The 27,500-nt window shown below is 38.8% G+C and overlaps 1 protein-coding gene and 1 long non-coding RNA gene across 2 annotated transcripts in view; one reads left to right on the top strand and one right to left on the bottom strand.

The window, feature by feature from the left end:
- LOC137638705 (long-chain-fatty-acid--CoA ligase ACSBG2-like) overlaps positions 1–21,017 on the top strand; it is a 25,669-nt gene extending 4,652 nt beyond the window's left edge. Inside the window, exons 3-7 of the mRNA XM_068371024.1 lie at positions 14,581–14,719; positions 16,101–16,298; positions 16,460–17,747; positions 20,198–20,444; positions 20,877–21,017. Coding sequence (XP_068227125.1) covers positions 14,581–14,719; positions 16,101–16,298; positions 16,460–17,747; positions 20,198–20,444; positions 20,877–20,953 — 1,949 coding nt within the window. The 3' untranslated portion in view covers positions 20,954–21,017. The remainder of the gene's footprint in view (positions 1–14,580; positions 14,720–16,100; positions 16,299–16,459; positions 17,748–20,197; positions 20,445–20,876) is intronic.
- Positions 1–27,500, bottom strand: part of LOC137638707 (uncharacterized) — a 110,990-nt gene that overhangs the window by 20,292 nt on the left and 63,198 nt on the right. The window contains exons 2-3 of the long non-coding RNA XR_011044173.1: positions 20,196–20,429; positions 17,497–17,643 (exon numbers count right to left, since the gene is read on the bottom strand). This is a non-coding gene — a long non-coding RNA (uncharacterized lncRNA). The remainder of the gene's footprint in view (positions 1–17,496; positions 17,644–20,195; positions 20,430–27,500) is intronic.

Raw genomic sequence — 27,500 nt, 5'->3', positions numbered from 1 at the left:
ATATATATATATATATATATATATATATATATATATATATATATATATATATATATATATATATATATATATATATATATATATATATATATATATATATATATATATATATATATATATATATATATATATATATATATATATATATATATATATATATATATATATATATATATATATATATATATATATATATATATATATATATATATATATATATATATATATATATATATATATATATATATATATACATATATATATATAAATATATGTATATATATATATTGTTAATGCACTATTCTTCTATTGCTTAACGTGAATGATGGAGAAACACAATTTTGACACGCACATATAGTTCTTTATTAGTTCCATGACGTTAACATCGATATGGTTATATTGTTTGGCGTTTATACATGTAGACTTGACGCATGTAGCGTAACTTGAAGTGATTTGAAGTGACGTGATGTGGTTCAATTACTATGGGTAAATGAAAAAGAAATCAACGTATAAATAATAAGCTAATGTACACAAAATTATTAAGTTAAATAACTAAGACTGATAGAAACAATATGCAAAGCTTAATTAAGTAAATTATGCATGTATAACTGCTAATTACAAAAAGGTCATACACAAAATCAATATAATTAAGGCTCATCTAAAGGCATACGTTATGTAACATGTAGGTTTACAAATGGGAAAAGATGAATCCGTTATTCCAAAACAGTATATAATAGGCGTTTACTTACAATTGTGTTCCTATAACAAACGGTCCAAATATTCCTCAGTAAATACCAACTTTCGTTATATTCGTTCTGTATGAAATCACTTTTTAAACTGATAAGTTTCCTCATTTGTTTACAGGAAGACACTGTAGATTACCATAAAGTTCACGTGACCGAGAACTATGCGTAAATTAGCTAAAACAATCCAACACCAAGTAAACAATTCATATGGCCGAGCATAGACTCGAACCAGCAAACTACCACACAGCAAACCTTAACATTAACCATCGCGATAACTAGACAACAAACATTATTTACATTTAATCGTTGGGCATCAACATACTCGACCTCTAAATCATATGATTTACAAAAAAATATAAGGTGCACAACTAATATTTCATTTCATACTACAATACGTGAATAGAACATGAATAAAACTTAAGCTTAAGGAACGAACATTAAAACGATAAACACAACAAAATAAAAATGAGTTTGACAAACAGATATGAACTAGAAAATATATCAATGTCATATAGTGTCTCTGGATAATATCTATAACACTTGATCTTCTTTTGGAAGCAAGAGTACGAGCTTGCTCACTGGTCTGTGCAATTCAGAAGATTGGGTTCGAAGTTTGACGCTTCTCACAACGCCTCTGGAGTCTGGCAATACCTCTGTTACACGTGCTAGTGGCCAATGAAGTCATGGCGTGTTCTCGTCTTTCAGGAGCACGATGTCACCTTCTCGTGTATTTCGTTGTTGTTTGTTCCATTTGGGGCGTTGCTGCAGGCTGACTATGTACTCCCTTTTCCATCTGGTCCAGAACAAGTCCGACAAATATTGTACTCTACGCCACCTTTTTTTGGAGTACACATATTCTGGTTGCGAAGGTCCTGGTATTAATCTCTTGGGTGACTTCATATGGAGGATTTGACTCGGACTTAGTGGTTCCATGTCGTCAGGATCATCAGAACAGGTCGTGATCGGTCTTGAGTTCACAATATATTCTACCTCGCAGAGTAGCGTGCGGAATGATTCGTCATCGAGGCGAGTCCCATGGTCGAAGAATAGCGCAGATAGAACTTTCCGAATGGTACGGATCTGGCGCTCCCATACGCCGCCCATGTGCGATGCCATAGGTGGGTTGAGTTTCCAGTCGATATTCATGTACAGTAGTTTGTTTTGGATTTTGTTTTGGTTCAGATCTGACCAAGCCTTGTTCAGCTCATTCCGGGTTCCGATGAAGTTGGTCCCGTTGTCGCATCGGATTTCTTGTACCGTACCTCTACGGGCTATGAAGCGTTGCAGGCAGTGAATAAAGGAATCCGTTTCGAGACTGTTAGCAGCTTCCAGATGAATGGAGCGACTGACAAGACAGGTGAATATGACGCCGTAACGTTTGAGCTCCTTGCGGCCCTCTTTTATAATGAACGGCCCGAAAAAGTCTACGCCTGTGAATGTAAATGGTGGAGCTGGCTCGAGACGATCTTGAGGTAAGTCGGACATTTTTTGCTCTTGGCATGGCTTTCTCATTTTTCTGCACGTTATGCATTTGTGGAGTTGACGTCGGACAGCAGAGTTGATTGAAACAATCCAAAAGCGTTCTCTAATTGCTGCAATGGTGTGATTTCTACCCGCATGGCCAAGTTTCTCATGAGCATCTCGTACGATTAGAGTGGTGACGTGCGAATGTTGTGGCAGTAGCATAGGATGTTTCACATCGGAGTCCATTGCGGCTTTCGAGAGGCGTCCTCCCACTCGCAGAGTTCCGTCGATGAGCACTGGGTCGAGACGGAATATCGTACTTGTTTTTGGTAGCGAGTGTTCTTTCTTGTCTTCTTTCGTGGTTGTTTTCTTGAGTTTCTCGACCTCGTTTGCAAAGGTGATCTTTTGTATAAAGCAAACGATTGCCTTTTCAGCCTTTTGCATGATCTGTGCGGTCCTTAAATTTATAGTTTGTTCTTTGTTTTGTAAGAAAGCCAAAAATGCTATGAATACTGCTACTGCTCTCTTCAGTCTCTCCCACCTGGAGAAATATGTGATTAAAGTCATAAATGGTGATCCTTCTTCTGATGTAGTTGTAGTAACTAAAGACATTAAGTCTTCCTCTGTAACCTGCGGTTCGCTGCTGGGGTGCATCTTTGCAGGGCATTCTGAAGCCGGCATATTCAAGAAATCCGGACCTTCCAGCCAACGAGTCATGTCTGACGATATCACAGAACTTACTCCACGTGATGCAATGTCTGCTGGGTTCAAATCGGTGCTAACGTACTTCCACTGGTTAGCGTTGCTGAAGTCTCTTATTTGACGGACTCTGTTGGCCACAAACACTGGAAAACGCTTTCTCTCAGCTCTGATGTAATAAAGGACTGTCGTTGAATCTGTGTAATAGCAGATTTCGTTGAGATGGAGATCAAGCTCAAGGGTCATTTTCTGTCCTAAATTTACAGCTACAGCAGCCGCTGTGAGTTCAAGCCGTGGGATAGATGTTGCTTTCAATGGAACAACCCTTGCTTTTCCGATGAGAAATGAAGTTTTAGAACGTCCACCCTCGTTTGAGGTTAGGTATGCAACAGCGCCATACCCAGATGTACTGGCATCTGAGAAGTCGTATCTTTTGCTTGCTGTGGTAACTTCAGACATCTCGGGATTGTTATCTTCTGAAGGTTCGGGACTTCACTAATCCATTGTTTGAAACGTCGCTGGTGATCATCAGGCACTTCGTCATCCCAGGCGAGATTGGTTTCTTTGCAGAGGTCTTGCAGTATTTGCTTTGCCAGCAGCACAAATGGAGCAGCGAAACCAAGGGGGTCATAGATGGATGATACTATGGAGAGTATGCCTCTTCTTGTCAGTGGTTTGTCTGGCAACAACACTGAGAAGCCAAATGTGTCCGTTTCGACGACCCAAAGTATTCCGAGGGCGTGCTCGGTAGGCAGAGGGTCATAATTGATGTCTCTTGTCTTTAACTCTTTTGATCGATCGTCGGCTGGGATGGTGTTTAGGACAGAGACGTCATTACTAGTAAATTTACACAGTCTGAATCCAGAGCCCCGGCAGGCGGCAGTCAGTTCAGCAATCAGAGAACTGGCTTCGGTGGCACTGGGTACAGACTTTAGACAGTCATCGACGTAAAAGTTCCGCTTAATTGTATGGCCGACTTCTGAACTTAAGTAGCTTCCTTCATCTGCGACACGTCTAAGTGCGTAGTTGGCGATACTTGGTGAGCTCACTGCGCCGAACAGGTGTACCTTCATCCAGTACTCTTCGAGTTCTTTTGATATGTCACCGTTTGGCCACCAGAGGAATCTGAGATGGTTGTATTGGTGTTTGGGTACTTTCACTTGGTAGAACATAGACTCCACGTCACAAGTGAAGGCTACCTGGTGTTCTCTGAATCTGGTTAGAACACCTATCAGAGAATTGGTGAGATCAGGCCCTTGCAGCAACTGATCGTTTAAGGATATTCCATTGAATTTTGCACTACAGTCAAACACCACTCTAATTTTATCTGGTTTTCTTTGATTGTACACTCCATGATGGGGCAGGTACCACACATGTCCAGATTTGGCTGTGAGCAGGGAGTCTGGGATACGTTCAGCATAGTCATTCTGGAGTATTTTGTCAATGAAGTTGACGTAGTCGGAGTGGTACTTGGGATCCTTTTGCATTTTCTTCTTTTGATAGAGTGCTCGTTTGATTGCAAGGATCTTATTATTTGGCACCATTAAGTTCTGATTCCTGAAAGGGAGAGGGATCTCAAAGTGACCGTCTTTAAACACGACATTGCTTTCAGCCTTCTTCAGGAATGTAGTGTCCTCTGGAGACAATCCTTTCTCTCCAGGATACCTTGCTATCCGGCTATCAATAAAGTCACTTTCCAGAATATTCAGTATTCTGTTTGGGGAGATAATTTCAGTAGCCTGCTCAATGTCCTCGGTCACAATGCGATTACTGTTTACTCGATGTGTAGACGTTACACTGTTGTCTTCTACTGGGGAGCTGACTGTCCATCCGTGACGATACTGCAGAGCGAATGGGCCTTTGCCGTCTGTTGATATGATTTTCAGAGGCTCCATTGCTAGTGGGCAATTACTGCCAATCAGTAGACCGATGTCTATTTCTGGCATTATTTCAGGAATCGATTTTGCCACGTCGTGAAGATATGGCCAGCGTCGTAACAGTTCTGGACGGGGTATTTGATCATGGCTCACTGGAATTTCTTGTCTGGAATACGTTTTTGGAAGCAGTATACCGTTCTGGCCGTTTATATCACTGACGACGAGATCCTGGACAAGGTAGCTTTTGACTATGCTTTCCCCATGCATAGTTTTCAGACGCAGATTTGTTTGAACACCGGAAGCTTGCAAGTCATCTTTCAGTTCTTCTGATAGGAAGCACCCTGTGCTTCCTGGGTCATAGAGGGCGTAGGTGAGAACTTCTCGGTCGGTTCCCCTCTGCTTTAAACGAACAGGTATTATTGCTTGAAGAACCATGGAGGAGTCATGAGAAATAACATTGCTGGTAGCGGTATCTGGAGGGTTTTGGCTGGATTCCTCTGTACGGTTTTGAGAATATGAAGATCTGTCAGAGTAGTCCGACCTCCAAGGTAGTTTGAAGCCATCTATATGCATGGCCGTAGGATGACCTTTGCCACATTTGTGACATTTTCGCTTGTTCATGCACCCCTTCTATGTATGATTCAGACCATAGCAACTGAAGCATCTACGCTGCTCTATAATAAACTTTCTTTTCTCTTCGAGAGATTTCTGCCTGAAATCTGCACAGTTATCCAGATCGTGATTTTTGCTGCAGTAAAAACAGGAGGGCGACCTAAAACCACGAGTTCTACTTTGGCTCTCATGATTAACTTGCATAGCAAATGCAGATTCTGTTGGTTTCCCTTTTAATGGTTTACTAGAATTCAGTTCTCTTTGCATTGCTTCTTTCCCGAACACTGGGTCATTGACACACTCTGCTGCGTTAATAACAAACTGGACAATGTCACCAAAGCACGAAGACCTGTTCTCGAGGAGTCTGCGGTTTGTGGCTTTTTCGCGCCATTTATTCTGGAGATAACTTGGCAATTTCTGGACTACCACCTGTAGGTTCGGTGCATGATCAAGAACAGCCAGGTGAGTAAGTGTTTGCATGGCGCTGAAGCATTTTAGCAAGTAATGCGAATATCTTTTCAGACATTTCCCTTCGTCTGGTTTTATCGGCTTCCACTCGTTTAGTTGTTTCAAGTATGCCAGGGATACTTTATAAGGATCACCATACTCTTGTTGTAGCAACTGTCTTGCCCGACTATATCCTTGGTCTGCCTGCATGTATATACAGCTGCTGATGAGGTCCTTAGGTTCACCGTCTGTATGCTGTAGAAGGTAGTAAAGTCTGTCGCTGCTGCTGGCTGTTCTAGAGGAGATCCTGGTGTCAAACGCCAGTATGAAGTCACTGTATTCCAGAAGATCACCGGTAAACTTGGGAACTTGCGGTGCAGGCAAAGCTAGAGCTGTGGCGATACCACTAATCTGCTGCTGTATGGTGTTAACTGGAGGTGAATTAGGCAGTGGATAGGGTGCACCAAAGTTACTGTTCACAGGTATATTTACAGGCGGATACGTATACTGTTCTAGATTTGGAAACGTTGATGACTTGGCATTCGAAGCGTTGACTGGAGTTGCAAGAGTGTTAGTAACAGTCTCTGAAGAATTTCTGGGAACAAATTCTTGTGCAGTGCTGGGATTTAGACTGGGTAAGCTGGCACTATTTTCCTGGGTGACAGGGAGTATAACCTGGTTAGCCATATTGCCACCCCTAGCCGTGTTAGCACCTTCACTCGCACAAATTCCAGGGGCAGCTACACTAGGTCCAGCAACCATAACATTCACGTCTTGATGGTTGGCTCGTTGCACAATAATGCTGGTATGTGTCACATTGTCTTTGTTACCAACATTGTCGTCGCCAATGTCATTTTCGGTTTCTGCAAAAACACGTGCTTTTGCTCGAGTCTTGGCTATTTCGATATCCAATAGAATCTCTTCTGTCTTTGCCTCCTGTTCCTTTTTCTTTATCACGAGTTCTTTTTCGGCAAGCAACTCGGCGAGACGTGCTTTGGCTCGCACCTTTTCGGACGTAGCCGATTTGCCAGAAGGAAGGGAAGAAGGCCGTTTGGAAGAACGTTTTGAACCAGATCGGCTTAAAAGACTCTCCAGGTCTTCTTCAAGTCGTTTTTTGTTTATAGCTATCCATTCACCAGTATGGTTTCGGAATTGCAGAATGCTAATTTCCTTGGTCTCATATCTGGACAATTCCTGGTCCTCCTCCAATTCGTCTGAGATGTTATCCATGACACAATTGAAGTTTTCTTTGTACTTATCGAAAGCTTCGTTATATTCTTCTAGACACATTTTCACCAAGTGCAGGTTGTCCGGATTTGACATGAGGCCTATGAGTTCGTTGCGTTTTTTCGTTACGTTGCCAAGTGATGATCTCAATTTATTTTTTAATGTTCGAATATTAACTGTCGTACCCGAGTTTTCGACGGGAGCACTATTCTGAACAGTCTCATCAGACGACGCCATCTTGTCTGTAGTTGTTTATAACAGGCAGTAATTCCACTTCTTAAGACTCACGTATAAGAGTTATTATAGAATTAACGCGTGAGTCGTTGATGGTAGTTTAACAATTTAATTGAACGATGTTAATGCACTATTCTTCTATTGCTTAACGTGAATGATGGAGAAACACAATTTTGACACGCACATATAGTTCTTTATTAGTTCCATGACGTTAACATCGATATGGTTATATTGTTTGGCGTTTATACATGTAGACTTGACGCATGTAGCGTAACTTGAAGTGATTTGAAGTGACGTGATGTGGTTCAATTACTATGGGTAAATGAAAAAGAAATCAACGTATAAATAATAAGCTAATGTACACAAAATTATTAAGTTAAATAACTAAGACTGATAGAAACAATATGCAAAGCTTAATTAAGTAAATTATGCATGTATAACTGCTAATTACAAAAAGGTCATACACAAAATCAATATAATTAAGGCTCATCTAAAGGCATACGTTATGTAACATGTAGGTTTACAAATGGGAAAAGATGAATCCGTTATTCCAAAACAGTATATAATAGGCGTTTACTTACAATTGTGTTCCTATAACAAACGGTCCAAATATTCCTCAGTAAATACCAACTTTCGTTATATTCGTTCTGTATGAAATCACTTTTTAAACTGATAAGTTTCCTCATTTGTTTACAGGAAGACACTGTAGATTACCATAAAGTTCACGTGACCGAGAACTATGCGTAAATTAGCTAAAACAATCCAACACCAAGTAAACAATTCATATGGCCGAGCATAGACTCGAACCAGCAAACTACCACACAGCAAACCTTAACATTAACCATCGCGATAACTAGACAACAAACATTATTTACATTTAATCGTTGGGCATCAACATATATATATATATATATATATATATATATATATATATATATATATATATATATATATATATATATATATATATATATATATATATATACATATATATATATATATATATATATATATATATATATATATATATATATATATATATATATATATATATATATATGTATATATATATATATACAGTGGAACCTCTACATACGAATTTAATCCGTTCCAGAACCAACTTCGGATGTAGAAAATGTTCGGATGTCGAAACGAATTTTCCCATAAGAATACATTGAAATAGGATTAATCCGTGGTTGAGCCCAAAAACCTATGATAACTTCTTAATAAACTACTACACATAATTTTCCCATGAGAATAATGAACACTAAATTAGATAATAGACATGTAAATAAGAAGAATTAGCAAAAAATTATAAATAAGAAACGGGTTTTTAGCTTCGCTTTACCTTAGAAACTCCAGCGCAGGTGTTGTTAGTCTTGCTACGCAGAGAGGAGACGGACGGGCGGCGAGGAGGTAGAGAGGTTAACTATGATAAACGTAACACTACCGTAACTTATTCTAACTTACACTAAGTGAACTTTAACATAACTTAGCTTATTTTTTTTTTATTTTTATATTTTATATTTTTTTTTACATTTTCTTTTTTTCTTTTTGATGACTACGTAATTTTAATCACTTTCACTCTCTACACTTAAAATTGACTGAATTTCTTTCGCTTCACTCCTTTCCGTTTTCTTTGTTTCACTTTCTTCCGCTTCACTCTTTGCCGTTTTCTTCGAATCACTTACATCCTCTTCATCACGAGTTCGCTTCGCAGTTTTTTTAAAGAAATTATCAATAGATAATTGCTTGGTACGGCTTTTCAGAATGTTTCGAAAGTGAGTTAGGCAAACATCATCGAACTGCGAAACTACACGACAAACCTGCAATTTCTTTGGATGGTATTTGTCGATGAAGTCGACCACGTCTTGATATTTTCCTAACACCTCTTTTATATGCGCCGAACCTAACACATGTTCTACCTCCTCGCTCCCTTCCTCGTCATCACTCATGTGCTCCGACATAGCATGGAGTTCCTTGAGCTCATCCGTGGTAAGTTCGTTGTGATGTTCGACGACGAGTTCTGTAACGTCATCTGCGTCGACCTCCAGACCCATGGACTTGCCAAGGGAGACGATTTCCTCTACGGCTTCCGCTGCACCCACCACGGGATCAGGTTCGGGGTCAAAACCCTCGAAATCTCGGGGAGAAACTGCATCAGGCCACAGCTTCTTCCAGGCAGAATTGAGGGTCCGTCGAGTTAATCCCACCCAAGCCTGATCTATGATCTTCAAGCAGTGCACGATGTTGAAGTGGCCCCTCCAAAATTCACGCAAAGTTAAGTTTGTGCTTTGCGTGACATTAAAGCACTGCTTAAATAAGTGCTTGGTGTACAGCTTCTTAAAATTAGAGATGACTTGCTGGTCCAAGGGCTGGAGGATAGAGGTGGTATTCGGTGGAAGATACAGCACCTTTATGAACTTAAATTCATCGAAGATATCATCTTCAAGTCCGGGGGGGTGAGGGGGTGCATTGTCAAGGCATAGCAGGCACTTTAAAGGCAATTTCTGTTCATGAAGATACTTCTTACAGAAGGGCCGAAAACTTGGTTAACCCATTGCACAAAGTATTGCCTAGTGACCCAGGCCTTCGAGTTGGATCGCCAGAAAACATGAAGCTGATCCTTAACGACGTTGTGTGCCTTAAAGGCCCTAGGGTTCTCTGAATGGTAAACCAGTAAGGGCTTGACTTTAAAGTCCCCGCTAGCGTTGGCACATAGGGCAAGAGTCAACCGATCCTTCATTGGCTTATGCCCAGGCAATTTCTTCTCTTCGGCGGTGATGTAGGTTCGACTCGGCATCTTCTTCCAAAACTGCCCGGTTTCATCACAATTAAACACCTGCTGCTCTACGTAGCCTTCTTCCTGCACGATCTTTTCGAAGTTCTTGACAAAGTCAGCTGCAGCCTTTATGTCCGCACTAGCAGCCTCTCCGTGGCGAACAACTGAATGAATCCCGGACCGTTTCTTAAATTTCTCGAACCAGCCACAAGATGCCTTGAAATCATCTGAGGAAGGCTCGGTTGAACTCTCCCCAGCATCACCCCCAGAGCTCTCCTCCTTCAAGTCCGTAAAGATGGCGTGCGCCTTCTCGCAGATGACGGTCTCGGTGATGGTGTCGCCAACGATCTCTCTGTCCTTAATCCACACTAGTAGAAGTCGTTCCATCTCTTCTATGATAGGGGTATGGCGTTTTGAAATTATGGTGATCCCCTTAGAAGGTTTCACTGCTTTAATAGCTTCCTTCTGTTTAAGGATTGTCGAGATCGTCGACATATTACGGCCATACTGTTTAGCAAGTTCACTCACGCAGACGCCACGCTCATGTTTTTCAATAATTTCCTGCTTAACTTCTAAAGAAAGCATTTCCTTCTTCCTTTTCTCACCACTACCACTACCACTGGCAAAGCTAAGCCTTTTAGGACCCATACTTTACGTAAATTACCATTAAAGGATGCACGTAAAAAATCACGATTAAAACAGAGTTAATAGCAGAACGCACAGAGCACAACCGCAAGAAGCCGACGAGAACAGAGGACTGACCCAAGCCGCACTAATTGAGGGTCCCTCCGAGGTCGTTGTGCTGCCTTCTATCGGCGGAAATAAAAAACACTTCAGGCGCTATGAGCACCGACTACGCGTACGAGTATTGTTTACTTCGGGTGTCGAAAAAAACATTCGGGTGTAGAGTAGGAACGTGTTTGAATTGTACTTCGCGTGTAGAAAAATTTGGATACAACCATACAACCGGTACGACGAAAATTACTTACGTCGTGTGTCGAAATAAAATTCGGGTGTAGAGTAAAAAATTTGCTCGAATTTTACTTCGGATGTAGATACGTTCGGATGTAGAGGTTCTACTGTATATGTATAATATATATATATATATATATATATATATATATATATATATATATATATATATATATATATATATATATATATATATATATATATATATATATATATATATATATATATATATATATATATATATATATATATACATATGAATATATATACATATATATATATATATATATATATATATATATATATATATATATATACATATGAATATATATACATATATATATATATATATATATATATATATATATATATATATATATATATATATTAGTGCATGCAACCTGTCAAAAATGACAGCATAATATTTAAATAGACATGTGCACACAGGCACACGCACCCCTCCCTCGCTCATCAGGGTATGACTACTCCTTTCTCCCTAACCATAGGGGATTTAAGTGGTGATACATTATTTCATCATCATGGCTAAAGTATGAATTATCAAAATTAAGTTTTATAAATCTAAGTACAGTAACCTAACATCTCAAAAGTACAAACACCGACTGACCCAAGTGAGTACTGTACTTGAAACTAAGAAGCTTTTAAGAGGATTGTTTAAAGGCTTTAAAGGCTGCTCATGAATAGCAAAGGCAAGGGTCAGGGACAATAACCTAGAGACTGACCATATATATAAACAAATATATATATATATATATATATATATATATATATATATATATATATATATATATATATATATATATATATTATATATATATATATATATATATATATATATATATATACATATATATATATACATTTATATATTATATATATATATATATATATATATATATATACATATATATATATATATATATATATATATATATATATATATATATATATATATATATATATATATATTATATATATATATACACACATATACTTCACCCAAGCTAGGACCAAGGATGGCCAGACAATAGCTGCTGATGACACAGCAGGTAGACCTAAAGGCTCCCCCCAAACTTACCATCCTTAGCTCACAAGGATGGTGAGGCTGCAGACACTAAAAGAAACTATCAAGCTTGGCCAGGACTCGAACCCCAGTCCGTTAGATCACCAGGCAAGGGCATTTCCATAAGACCTTCATAGAAAGTGGTTTCTCAGATAATATACAGGGCAAGAGAAGACCTCTTGACTATTTAATGAAGGAACTAGTTTAATGGCTAATGTCTCCAGCATATGCAGAGGGGTCTCCTAGAACTGGTTTAATGGCTAATGTCTCCAGCATATGCAGAGAGGTCTCCCAGAACTGGTTTAATGGCTAATGTCTCCAGCATATGCAGAGAGGTCTCCTAGAACTGGTTTAATGGCTAATGTCTCCAGCATATGCAGAGAGGTCTCCTAGAACTGGTTTAATGGCTAATGTCTCCAGCATATGCAGAGAGGTCTCCTAGAACTGGTTTAATGGCTAATGTCTCCAGCATATGCAGAGAGGTCTCCCAGAACTGGTTTAATGGCTAATGTCTCCAGCATATGCAGAGAGGTCTCCCAGAACTGGTTTAATGGCTAATGTCTCCAGCATATGCAGAGAGGTCTCCTAGAACTGGTTTAATGGCTAATGTCTCCAGCATATGCAGAGAGGGCTCGTAGGTGGTTTGTCTTACTCCCGATGTGCTTATATGAATTGCCAGCACTTTTCATTTGTATACATATAAAATTAAGTAAAAAAATTTTAATAACTGTGAATAATCCTTCAAATAAACTTGCCATATATGTAGAATGGTTACAGAATTCACATTTGCCTGACAAATAATTTCAATACACACTTATAAAAACAAGCATTATTTTTCTATGGCAGACAATTTGACTAAAAAATGCTAAATAACCCATTAAATAAACATGAAATAATATAAAAGGACTCCTAAAATTATAAAAATAATATAAGAAGCCCATTTTAGATTCTATAAGGCTATACCATTTTTGGTATGCCTATTAAGTGTTACCATGCAAGGCAAGCAACCAGTTTTACCAAACAGCATTTTAAAATATTTGATATGAATAGTGGAATACACTGACATCAGAAGATCAAGGCCTATGACCAGGTCACCCGTTCAGTAGGTTGGAAGGACATGCTAATCCAAGCTGCACTTTGCTATATTCTTCAAAATGGTCACTTATTTTCACAAAGACTGCCTGGACTTTTACACAATCCAGGATAGTAGCCCTTGACTGGGCCAGCCACACTAGCTACTAAACTTCCAAAAAGCAGAAAGGACTGGGTCATCACCTTATAGAGATGGGTCTGACAATTGTCGATGTGCGTATTAACAGGGTCCCATGTGGTGTCCATCTATGTACTGTACTTAGGGATAGACTGAAAAGCAATGAGTTGCTTTGAATCTAAGGATATGCTCTAATGAATAGTGCTCATCACATCCCTGGGGACCCATATCCATATTGCAAGGGCCAAAGGTCAATATGAAGGGACACTGAATATCAAAACTGATAAATAATTATATTCAGGTTGAAATTAGATATGGACAATATGGGAATGTTGGAGAAAGGATAAACATGATAAATGATAGAATAGGATTAAACAGAGTAGTCTTCTTCTACAGAACTATTATTCCTCTAACAGTCTAACCCTTTCCTTTGGGAGCCTTTCTCTCAGACATACATACCTTACAAACCCTGGTCAGCTATTCAATCATACTATGAGCATCACATTGTATCATTGCCCCTTTAATAACATAGATCCCTAATGTCTTTCCTTCTTCAAACTCTTGATTGATTTTCATACATCCTCAACAGTCATTTCTACAAATATTCTCAGTCTTTCACCGGCCCTTTAAAGTCTTGTATCTCTCAACCTCTGTCTCTCTTCTGTTTTGCATCAAGGAATCTTCAAAATTTTCACTACAACTATCCGCAACTATCCCTGCGTATGTTTCTGATATTTTTTATTTTGTGATCCATTTAATTCATTAACCTCTCTCTCGTTATGCACTTTAATGTAAAACAGCTATAAGAAAACATTGAAGTACTATGACATTAATATTAAAGAAATTATTGTGTTATATTAAATAAATACACATTATTCTGTCACTGTAGTACATTACATTTTTTCGTTCATTTGCTAGAACTCTATCATGTAAAACTTTGAATGTGCTTTGGCTAAACATATGAATGCCTAAGCTGAGAGTGATCACCTGTTCCCTAGTTTAAAGTTTAGCTTTAGCAAAGCTACAGAAACTATTAAGATATAAGACAATAAAGCAACAGAAATGGAAGAAAATAATTAGATTAGAAATAATTAGAATTTATAGCCTAATTAAAAAAACTATATTCTGAATATCATATGTACCTTATAGCAATATCAGCGTATTCAGTTTAAAACAGCAGTACTTGCACGCAATCAAAAGATGATAATTTTCTTTTATAATTTAAACAGGGCCAGATCAGATTATTCCATCAGATGTCCTAAAGACATGGGAGCCAACCGGGGCTGTGAAAATAAAAATTGGAAAAAGGGGAGTGGATGCTCATACACCAATCTCTGTACCTAGTCTTTTGAAGAAAGCAGCTGATAAGTAAGTGGCCTTCTATAATTGACGGCTGAGTTATGAATAAGGCATCTTCGTTCTGTATTCAAGCAGGAACAAATGACAAATTTTGGATGTCATTTGTATTTTTCCTAACTATGCATAGTGATGATTTTGGCTATTAATTATTAAAATTGCTCTTAGCTTTTGTTTTTATAGGTCCTTATATAGTTTTGTATATACAATCTGTACCTATACTCAATTTTTCTTACTGAGGTGCATTTGCACTGACTCGCAGGAGTTGCCTTTTAGCTAGGAAAAGTTTTGTACTGGCTTATTGGTTAGAATTATTTTGCCTAACCAATCAGCTAGTAGGAAACTATTCCGTGCTAAAAGGGCTCCCTTGCGAGTTGGTGCAAATGCACCTGAGTAAAAAAATAATAACTACTGTACTGTATAGTTTATAATAATTACCATACAGAAATTTGTAAAAAGTCAGACATTTCAGGTACCTGTAGTTGCAACATTTTCTTGAATTACAGGAATTGATTTTAAGCATGGCTGCACCTCGACCTCTTGTTTTTGTCACTGATAGTACCAAGAAATTATAAGAGGTTGTAGATACTAATGGAGATTCTTTATCAAGAAAGCATTTGTTATTTCCTTCATTTATAATTGCAGACAAGCACTGACATTACCTAATTTCATATTATGCCGTATGGTAATAAACCTACCGCTATGTTGTAATTTGGCATTAACTATCAACTGTCTACTAATAATAATAACAGCTATAAACTTTTTGATAGAAGGCAGTTATTATTTTTCTTATTACCTCTGCCAACGAAGTTGGAAGGTTATGTCTTTGCCCCTGTTGTCTGTTTGTTTGTGAACAACTTCCTGGACACAATTTTACCCACAGTAGTGAAACTTTCAGGGATTAATTGTGATGTTGAAACGTGAAAGTTATTCAATTTTGAAAGTCTACGCCTACCGTCTAAATTGATTCTGGGAAAGTCAAGCTGGCTTCAAGAAATAAGCTACCGTGGTGGAGGTCTGCACTCTCAGAGTGCTTTTCTATTTTATATTTGCGTACAAACATCGATATTATCTGCTTATAAACTCTGGTAAATGTCTGCCAATAAACACCCAACCATAAAATAGCATTGCATTAATTATCTACTACTAATCAGTATCAATAAAAAATGTAAATAATTTTAAACATGATAGTAGCAACTAAGTATTTTTAAAAGGGATATCAATTACTGTATTCAAACTGTCACTTCAAGATATCAGTATTAGTGACTTTTATTAGAAAGACTAATGTAAACTTTCTAACTGGAATGGTGCATGCATGCCTAGCTATGTAATTGTTAATTTCTTAATTGTATCTCTATTCTAATGCAATAACTGATGTTCTTATATTTCAAAGGTTTCCTGATGTTAAAGCTCTTTGTGTGAAGAGAGATGGAGTGTGGAAGTCTATAACATACCGGGAATATTTTGCTCAAGTTTGTAACATAGCTAAAGCCTTTATAAAGCTGGGTCTGGAGCGATTCCATGGAGTGTGCATTCTTGGTTTTAATTCCCCTGAATGGTTTATTTCAGATCTGGCTGCCATATTTGCTGGGTAGGTACTCTGTTAGATATAGTTTTAATTCTATTTTTAACATAAATCTTGTTTGTTTGCAAAGTGAAAAAAAAGATGGATTAATATATTTGACATAGCTCTTTAAAACAGGAAAAGGATTGAGTTTAACTCAGAAGTAAATCAAAATCATTTTCCCCCAGAGGATTTGCCAGTGGGATCTACACAACAAATTCTCCAGAGGCATGTGAACATTGTGCAAAAAGTTGTAGAGCACAAATCTTTGTTGTTGAGAACCAGAAACAATTGGATAAAGTTTTACAGATTCGTAAAAACTTACCCGACCTGAAAGCAATAATTCAGTATATTGGAAAACCTACATCAGATGGAGTCTTAAGCTGGGATGATGTCATGGATCTGGGGAAAAAAGAACCTGATATGGAACTTGACTCCAGACTAATTCGCATGGCTGCCAATCAGTGTTGTACGTTGATCTTCACTTCAGGAACAACTGGACCACCCAAAGGTGTTATGCTCAGCCACGACAACATGTCTTGGACCGCTCATGCTAACTCTGTTAATATAGATTTTGCCCTTGGAAAAGAAGTTATTATTAGCTTCTTACCCTTGTCTCATGTAGCAGCTCAAATGTCAGACATATACATGTGTATGTACTCAGGGGTAACAGTTTATTTTGCTCAGCCTGATGCTTTGAAAGGCAGTTTAGCAGCAACCATGAAAGAGGTACGACCAACCGTGCTTCTGAGCGTTCCTCGGGTATGGGAGAAGATATACGAGAAGTTAATGGAAGTTGGTAAAAGTACTAAGGGAGTAAAAAAATCCATTGTCACATGGGCAAAGTCCATTGGCTTGGAAGTATGTGAACGTAGACAAAAGCAAGACTTTGGAAAACCTCTCTTATTCCCTGTTGCCAATAAAATACTTTTCAAGAAAATTAAAATGGCTCTGGGGCTTGACAGGTGCAAGATTTTCATTTCTGCCGCTGCACCAATTTCAAATGAGATTCTAAAATACTTCCACAGTATTAACATTCCGCTTACAGAAATTTACGGTATGTCAGAATCTTGTGGACCACATACTGTGGGCCTCGAGACTGCGTTTAAAATCGGGAGTTGTGGTAGTACACCTCCTGGTTTCTATACAAAGTTGATCAACAAGGACAAAGATGGAAATGGAGAAATATGCATGTATGGGCGACACGTATCTATGGGATACCTACATATGGAAGATGAGATCCACGAGGCCATAGATGACGAGGGTTGGCTACACACGGGTGACATCGGTTACCTTGACTTAGATGATTTTTTGTTCATCACCGGTAGAATAAAGGAACTGATCGTCACTGCTGGAGGTGAAAATGTGGCACCTGTAAATATTGAAGAAATCGTTAAAGGAGAATTACCATGCATAGGAAACTGCATGCTAATAGGCGACAGAAGGAAGTTCTTATCTATTTTGCTTACAATGAAGGTCAATCTTTGTCTATTTTTTGTTTTTTCTATTATTATTGCACCATGACTTTAAACACAATCAAGTAACCTCACTATTTCACAATATAGAAAATATAGTACTCTATATAATCATAATTTTGATTTCTATAGTTACTTAATTTTCTAAATATGGCTACGTTTATAGGACTTTTCCATTATGTGCAGCTGTGTTCTTATATACTTTTTATTTGCAGCTGTTTTCTTACATACTTTTTGACTCACAGATTACCAATTAAAACGACTACTATGCATTTCTTGGCAGTGTCCAATTGATTTTCGCAGATAAAATCCTACCAAAACATCGGATATGGGTCACATGTTGGAAATAAGTATTTGAAGCCACAGCCTAATTGGCAAAAATATGCAGTAATGTCTAATGTGAATAATAAAGGCACTTACCAGAGTAAATATATAATTAAAAGGATAACTTAGCTAAATTTAGACGCACCCAGAGAGAGGCAAGTTGTGACGTGAACTATGACATCAGACGTAATACCCAGTAAACTTTCCATTCACAATAGTAAACACGCCGATAACAGGCGGAGGACAGCATACCATTCATACGTCAAAGCCAATCTGGACTGGAGTGTATAGTAACTTCGTCATACTACAGTAGAGTATCAATGAGTGGGAGGGCCTTCAGTAATGACGTCTACATAGTCTCTCTCTGGGTGTGTCTAAATTTAGCTAAGGTACCCTTTCAATTTCTTAGATTTACTATCGTAAGAGCCTTTATTATTCACATTAGACATTACTGCATATTTTTGCCAATTAGGCTGTGGCTTCAAATACCTATTTCCAAAATGTGACCCATATCCAATGTTTTGGTAGGATTTTATCAACGAAAATCAATTGGACACGGCCAAGAAATGCATAGTAGGTCCCACTAAAACAAGGTTATTTTGGGGGTTACTTCAAAGTCCATCTACTTTCATGCTTCTCAACCTATTTAATTTAAAAGATACACACACACATATATATATATATATATATATATATATATATATATATACTGTATACAAATATATGTATATATATATATATATATATATATATATATATATATATATATATATATATATATACATATATTTATATACAGTATATATATATATATATATATATATATATATATATATATATATATATATATATATATATATATAAATATATATATATATATATATATATATATATATATATATATATATTGTATATATTTAGAAATTAACATCAAAATATTCAAATGAGATAATACTTTCAATAATGAGTATGTATGTGTTAAACAAAGTGATTTTGATAATGAATGATGTAAGTTCAATAAAAAAAAAAATTAATCCCTCCAAATTATCAACTTTAGGAGAATGTCAATAAAAAATCTCATACAGTGAGCCCTCGCTACTCCGCGGTTCGACCATCGCGGATTCACCACTTCGCGGATTTTTTCCATAACCCATATATATACAGTAATATATATATATATATATAAAATTTATATATATATATATATATATATATATATATATATATATATATATATATATATATAAAGTAGGAAGATGTGATGTAGTTCTAAGGGAAAAGTATGGGAAATATGTCTGGGTAATAAGAAAAGCTCTACCTCCAGTTTGTTTCTTCATTATGATCAGAGATAAACGTAAACAAAACATTGGTTGCCATTTTTTATCGTGCTTTTTAGCGTGTTTATGAAACGCATGATATAAAATCGCCTTTAATATTTGTGCCTGTTTTAGTTTAGGGTACTGTAGTACATGCATTAAGTGTTCTGTACATTAAAGGGTAGTTTGTTAACAGTACTACGTACAAGGGAAGGTTTTAAAAGTCTGAATATACATGTTGAATAAATAGATAAATATGGTGTCACTACTTCGCGGATTTTCACCTATCGCGGCCGGGTCTGGAACCTATCTACCGCGATAAACGAGGGTTCACTGTAATTGGTCGAACAAGAATTTTTGCTGGGAACTGCATTTTTATTGTGTACAAGGATTGTTTTGTAAACTGACGAAGGCAGAGTCTGTTGTTAGTGATCTTATTTCCTCGTAGAGTAATGAAAATTACAGGGATTAACTGTTATGTAAAATGCTGGAAATGATTAAATTTGGAAGGTCAAGGTCACGGTCAAACAAAAGCCCAATTCACGTAATCAGCCATAAGTCTGGACATCCTTGTCACAGAGACTTCAAACTTGATTCATATTTGAGTGTATGAAAATCCACGCCAATCAATACATGTTAAGGTCAAATGTCAAGGTCAAGATCAAGAAATAAGCTGGCACGGAGGAGGTTTATGAGTGCCCCTCTAGTTTCACGTTGTTATTAGTAACTCAAATCCTTGCATATAGTGAAAAAAAACAAGCAACATCTGTAAATAAAATAAATCAAAATCAATAAAAGCCTTTACTCACAGACTGACATGGATATGGAAACGGGTGAGCTGAAGGACTCCTTGCTGCCCACTGCACTCGATTGGTGTCAAAGTCTCGGATCCGAAGCAAAAACAGTTCAGGATGTTCTGAAGGGGCCCGATGCAAAGGTCATGAAGGCCATACAGGATGGGATCGACCGGGCGAACAGCAAGGCCATTTCGAATGCCCAGAGAATTCAGAAGTGGACTCTCCTACCCAAGGACTTTTCCATACCTGGAGGTGAATGTGGTATGTAATGTTGAGATTTACTGCTTTCTTGGCATGTTTAGCATCGGAAACAATAAATTCAAGGGAAAAAATACAACATATATCACACGAAAATTGAAAGTGTATTCAAATACACGAGTTGATATGCAGATGGTGACAAAATGATTGATCATTATACTTGAAGTTTTCACATACTTAAATCGAGACATTTAGCATAAAATAATAATAAATTTAAGGAAAGAATGCAATACATATCACACAAAAGTGTATTTGAATACACGAGTTGATATGTGTGCGTGTGGTAACCCATCTACCATTAGACCATAACCAGTTCTACAATAATTATCATCTTATCTTAAACTGATTCGTTTCAGTTTACGAAAAATCCTTCACTTTCACAATCGTCATTAAAAAAAAAAATTGTTAAATATGAATTCATCTTCCTCATCACAGGGCCGACGATGAAAATGAAGAGATCCTTCATAGCCGAGAAGTATTCTGACGTCATCGAAGAATTCTACAACGAATGATGAACATCTTCCTGACCTTTGATCATTGTTATTAGGACTTTAATAAATATCTAAGAACAAATAATTCTAAGATAGGTTAGATTCTTATTATCCAACTCTCTCTAACAAGCTACGTGTATGTGTCTGACATTATATTACTCCTCGTAGGCCAATGTTAGTGTGTGCTAACATACGTTAGAAATTAACGTTACTTTCAATGAAGATCACTGCCGTTATAAAGGTAAAGGTGAAAGTGTCTGGTTTTAGTTCCAGTATCAACAGATACTGGATGAGGATTGAAACTGATAGACGAGAATGACCATGAATGGGAGGTAAATCAATTGTTGTTTGCGGATGATACTGTACTGGTTGCAAACGCGGAAGAGAAGCTTGGCCGATTAGTGACAGAATTTGGAAGGGTGTGTGAGAGAAGGAAGTCGAGAGTTAATGTGGGTAAGAGTAAGGTTATGAGATGTACGAGAAGGGAAGGTGGTGCGAGGTTGAATGTCATATTGAATAGAGAGTTACTTGAGGAGCTGGATCAGTTTAAGTACTTGGGGTCTGTTGTTGCAGCAAGTGGTGGAGTGGAAGCAGATGTACGTCAGAGAGTGAATGAAGGATGCAAAGTGTTGGGGGCAGTTAAGGGAGTTGTAGAAAATAGAGGGTTGGGCATGAATGTAAAGAGAGTTCTGTATGAGAAAGTGATTGTACCAACTGTGATGTATGGATTGGAGTTGTGGGGAATGAAAGTGATGGAGAGACAGAAATTGAATGTGTTTGAGATGAAGTGTCTAAGGAGTATGGCTGGTGTATCTCGAGTAGATAGGGTTAGGAACGAAGTAGTGAGGGTGAGAATGGGTGTAAGAAATGAGTTAGCAGCTAGAGTGGATATGAATGTGTTGAGGTGGTTTGGCCATGTTGAGAGAATGGAAAATGGCTGTCTGCTAAAGAAGGTGATGAATGCAAGAGTTGATGAGAGAAGTACAAGAGGAAGGCCAAGGTTTGGGTGGATGGATGGAGTGAAGGAAGCTCTGGGTGATAGGAGGATAGATGTGCGAGAAGCAAGAGAGCGTGCTAGAAATAAGAATGAATGGCGAGCGATTGTGACGCCGTTCCCGTAGGCCCTGCTGCTTCCTCCGGTGCCTTGGATGACCGCGGAGGTAGCAGCAGTAGGGGAGTCAGCATTATGAAGCTTCATCTGTGGTGGATAATGTTGGAGGGTGGGCTGTGCCATCCTAGCAGAACCAGCCAAACTCAGTTGAGTCCCTTGTCAGGCAGGGAGGAATGTACAGAGGAGAGGTCCCCTTTTTTGTTTCATATGTTTGATGTCGGCTACCCCCCAAAATTGGGGGAAGTGCCTTGGTATATGTATGTATGTATCAACAGAATAGATGCTCACCAGAACGAATATATAAATAAACATACATACAAACATACACACATATATATATATACATACACACACACACATATATATATATATATATATATATATATGTGTGTGTGTGTGTGTGTGTATATATACATGTGTATATGTGCTTATACAACAACAAATACAGCAGTTTCTAGCTCACTGTGGGACATAGATATCATACATATCAATTCATGTCTGGGGTTTGGCCATTTTTCATCAACAAGCTTGCTAACTACGGATTAGTGATAGTGGGAAATTTTTGTCTGATTGCTCACAGCAAACCAACGTAGTATGGGCAGCCCAGCTTTGCATGGTATCCCTGCTAAGAATGCATGAAATATCACGCGAGGTTGGGCTGAAGATAAATAGAAGAAAGACAGATGAGAACTGAATATGCCATGGAAGATGAAATATCATTGGAAGGAAAAAGGATTAATGAGGTAGAATCATTTAAGTATTTAGGAACAATGATCTCCAATATAGGGTCTTTAGAATTAGAGTTTAGTGAAAGATTGAAAAAAGCACACCAGCCAATGGCTAGGTTGAGTAAAATTTTAAAATCAAATTGCCTAAAATTTCATATAAAAATCAGACTATATATAAATTTAGTGAGACCAGTGTTACTCTATGGACATAAGTCATGGTATGACAATGAAACAATCTCCAATAGATTTAATAGATTTGAGAACAAAGCCCTCAGAAGGATATTGGGAGGACAGGATTAGAAATGAAACTATAAGAGAGATTACTCGAGTACCATATGTGGATGAGATCATTATGAAGGGTAGATGGAGATGGTTTGGGTATGCTCTTTGCACTCCCCAAGAGAGATTAGTTCACCAAATGTTTAATTGGGCTCCACAAGACATTAGAGGAATTGGAAGACCCAGGCCTACATGGCTTAGGACTATAAAGTGCGAAGTAGATGATGAATGGATAAGTATTGAATTAAAAGTTCAAGACAAAATCTAACCGAGGCCCTTTGCGTCAACAGGCGTAGGAGGAGGAGATGATGATGATGATGATGATATATATATATATATATATATATAATATATATATATATATATATATATATATATATATATATATATATACATATATATATATATATATATATATATATATATATATATATACAAACGTGTGTATGTGTATACTCAATGAAATATCATATGCATCAATACTACAAAACGAGCCTCAGGTATCACATTGAATATCAGATGATAAATGTCAAACTCCTTTTCAATCCCTTTGAATCAGCATTGATGTTTATGCAGATGTGAATTCCCTTTTAAATAGACCAGGATATGGGAAGGATGAAAAGCTATTCAAATCTCATGACGTCGACAACTTCCTCCTTGATTCATATGAGATGTGTGAGGTTTTGATTTATAGAGTTCCATATCTGAAATTCTCTTTCAATTCGCCTGTCTGTCTGCTGCTAAATACATTCTATAGCTATACTGTATGCCTGCCTTAATGTCTAATCCATGTGTGTGTATATATATATATGTATGTGTGTATATATATATATATATATATATATATATATATATATATATATATATATATTTTAAACTATTAATTTCCGACAGGAACGAGTGTCCTTTTCGAAGAGAACGGACCTTTCTCTATAGAAAAAAGTAGGTTTTTCCCTCGGTTACATTACCCTGTAATAAACTACACTAATACCAAAACTTGTGCTCAATTACTTGACATGCTAAAAGATTTCTAGCTAGATTATCAATTGGTATATGGGTATAATTTGACAGCAAGGCTAAACTTTCAAACTGTTATGTTACTTATTAAATACCATTCTAATAACAGTTACTTGCTTGGGGCAGTTTGGCACAGAAAGAATGGGACAGTTTGGCACAGCAAGAATAGGGGCAGTTTGACACAGCAAGAATGGGGCAGTTTGGCACAGCAAGAATGGGGCAGTTTGACACAGCAAGAATGAGGCAGTTTGGCAGAGCAAGAATGAGGCAGTTTGGCACAGCAAGAATAGGGGAAGTTTGACACAGCAAGAATAGGGGCAGTTTGACACAGCAAGAATGGGGCAGTTTGGCACAGCAAGAATGGGGAAGTTTGGCACAGAAAGAATGGGGAAGTTTGACACAGCAAGAATGGGGCAGTTTGGCACAGCAAGAATGGGGAAGTTCGGCACAGCAAGAATAGGGGCAGTTTGGCACAGCAAGAATGGGGCAGTTTGGCACAGCAAGAATGAGGCAGTTTGGCACAGCAAGAATGGGGCAGTTTGACAAAGCAAGAATGAGGCAGTTTGGCACAGCAAGAATGGGGCAGTTTGGCATAGCAAGAATAGGGGCAGTTTGACACAGCAAGAATGGGGCAGTTTGGCACAGCAAGAATGGGGAAGTTTGGTACAGCAAGAATGGGGAAGTTTGGCACAGAAAGAATGGGGCAGTTTGCCACAGCAAGAATAGGGGCAGTTTGCCACAGCAAGAACGGGGAAGTTTGGCACAGCAAGAATGGGGCAGTTTGACACAGCAAGAATGGGGCAATTTGGCACAGCAAGAATGAGGCAGTATGGCACAGAAAGAATGGGGCAGTTTGGCACAGCAAGAATAGGGGCAGTTTGACACAGCAAGAATGGGGCAGTTTGGCACAGCAAGAATGGGGAAGTTTGGCACAGCAAGAATGGGGAAGTTTGACACAGCAAGAATGAGGCAGTTTGGCACAGCAAGAATGAGGCAGTTTGGCACAGCAAGAATAGGGGCAGTTTGACACAGCAAGAACGGGGCAGTTTGGCACAGCAAGAATGGGGCAGTTTGGAACAGCAAGAATGGGGCAGTTTGGCACAGCAAGAATGGGGCAGTTTGGCACAGCAAGAATAGGGGCAGTTTGGCACAGAAAGAATGGGGCAGTTTGGCACAGAAAGAATAGGGGCAGTTTGACACAGCAAGAATAGGGGCAGTTTGGCACATCAAGAATGGGGCAGTTTGACAAAGCAAGAATGGGGCAGTTTGACAAAGCAAGAATGGGGCAGTTTGACAAAGCAAGAATGAGGCAGTTTGGCACAGCAAGAATGGGGCAGTTTGGCACAGCAAGAATAGGGGCAGTTTGACACAGCAAGAATGGGGCAGTTTGGCACAGCAAGAATAGGGGCAGTTTGACACAGCAAGAATGGGGCAGTTTGGCACAGCAAGAATGGGGCAGTTTGACACAGAAAGAATGGGGAAGTTTGACACAGCAAGAATGGGGCAGTTTGGCACAGCAAGAATGGGGCAGTTTGGCACAGCAAGAATGGGTCAGCTTGGCACAGCAAGAATGGGGCAGTTTGACAAAGCAAGAATGGGGCAGTTTGGCACAGCAAGAATGGGGCAGTTTGGCACAGCAAGAATGGGGCAGTTTGGAACAGCAAGAATGGGGCAGTTTGGCACAGCAAGAATAGGGGCAGTTTGACACAGCAAGAATGCGGCAGTTTGACACAGCAAGAATGGGGCAGTTTGACACAGCAAGAATAGGGGCAGTTTGACACAGCAAGAATGGGGCAGTTTGGCACAGCAAGAATGGGGCAGTTTGACACAGAAAGAATGGGGAAGTTTGACACAGCAAGAATGGGGCAGTTTGGCACAGCAAGAATGGGGCAGTTTGGCACAGCAAGAATGGGTCAGCTTGGCACAGCAAGAATGGGGCAGTTTGACAAAGCAAGAATGGGGCAGTTTGGCACAGCAAGAATGGGGCAGTTTGGCACAGCAAGAATGGGGCAGTTTGGAACAGCAAGAATGGGGCAGTTTGGAACAGCAAGAATGGGGCAGTTTGGAACAGCAAGAATAGGGGCAGTCTGACACAGCAAGAATGGGGCAGTTTGGCACAGCACGAATGGGGCAGTTTGGCACAGCAAGAATGGGGCAGTTTGACACAGCAAGAACGGGGCAGTTTGACACTGCAAGAATGGGGCAGTTTGGCACAGCAAGAATGGGGCAGTTTGACACAGCAAGAACGGGGCAGTTTGGCACAGCAAGAATGGGGCAGTTTGGCACAGCAAGAATGGGGCAGTTTGGCACAGCAAGAATGGGGCAGTTTGGCACAGCAAGAATGCGACAGTTTGACACAGCAAGAATGGGGCAGTTTGGCACAGCAAGAATAGGGGCAGTTTGACACAGCAAGAATGGGGCAGTTTGGCACAGCAAGAATGGGGCAGTTTGACACTGCAAGAATGGGGCAGTTTGACACAGCAAGAATGGGGCAGTTTGGCACAGCAAGAATGGGGCAGTTTGGCACAGCAAGAATGGGTCAGCTTGGCACAGCAAGAATGGGGCAGTTTGACAAAGCAAGAATGACGCAGTTTGGCACAGCAAGAATGGGGCAGTTTGGCACAGCAAGAATGGGGCAGTTTGGAACAGCAAGAATGGGGCAGTTTGGAACAGCAAGAATGGGGCAGTTTGGAACAGCAAGAATAGGGGCAGTCTGACACAGCAAGAATGGGGCAGTTTGGCACAGCAAGAATGGGGCAGTTTGACACTGCAAGAATGGGGCAGTTTGGCACAGCAAGAATGGGGCAGTTTGACACAGCAAGAACGGGGCAGTTTGACACTGCAAGAATGGGGCAGTTTGGCTCAGCAAGAATGGGGCAGTTTAACACAGCAAGAACGGGGCAGTTTGGCACAGCAAGAATGGGGCAGTTTGGCACAGCAAGAATGGGACAGTTTGGCACAGCAAGAACGGGGCAGTTTGGCACAGCAAGAATGGGGTAATTTGACACAGCAAGAATGGGGCAGTTTGACACAGCAAGAATGGGGCAGTTTGGCACAGCAAGAATGGGGCAGTTTGGCACAGTGCCAACTTGCCCCGCATATATATTCTAAATAATATTTGGACAGTTTTAATTTTCTTATCTGAATGATGTCTCACTATGGGATGTCTAATGTGTATAGGCCTAAAGGGTGAGCACAAGTCAAAGGATTTTAGCATTCAATTTTCAGGGTAGAAGAGAGACTTTAGCTATGGTAAGCAGCTCTTCTAGGACAAGGACACTCCAAAATCAAACCATTGTTCTCTAATCTTTAGTAGGGCCATAGCCTCTGTACCATGGTCTTCAACTGTCTTGGATTAGAGTTCTCTTGCTTGAGGGTACACTCGGGCACACTTTAATGTCTTATTTCTTTTCCTCTTGTAATTCTAAGTTTT

The sequence above is a fragment of the Palaemon carinicauda genome, chromosome 3, assembly GCF_036898095.1.
Source record: "Palaemon carinicauda isolate YSFRI2023 chromosome 3, ASM3689809v2, whole genome shotgun sequence".
Classification (NCBI taxonomy): Eukaryota; Metazoa; Arthropoda; class Malacostraca; order Decapoda; family Palaemonidae; genus Palaemon; species Palaemon carinicauda.
This window is presented reverse-complemented; position numbering and strand designations above follow the sequence as displayed.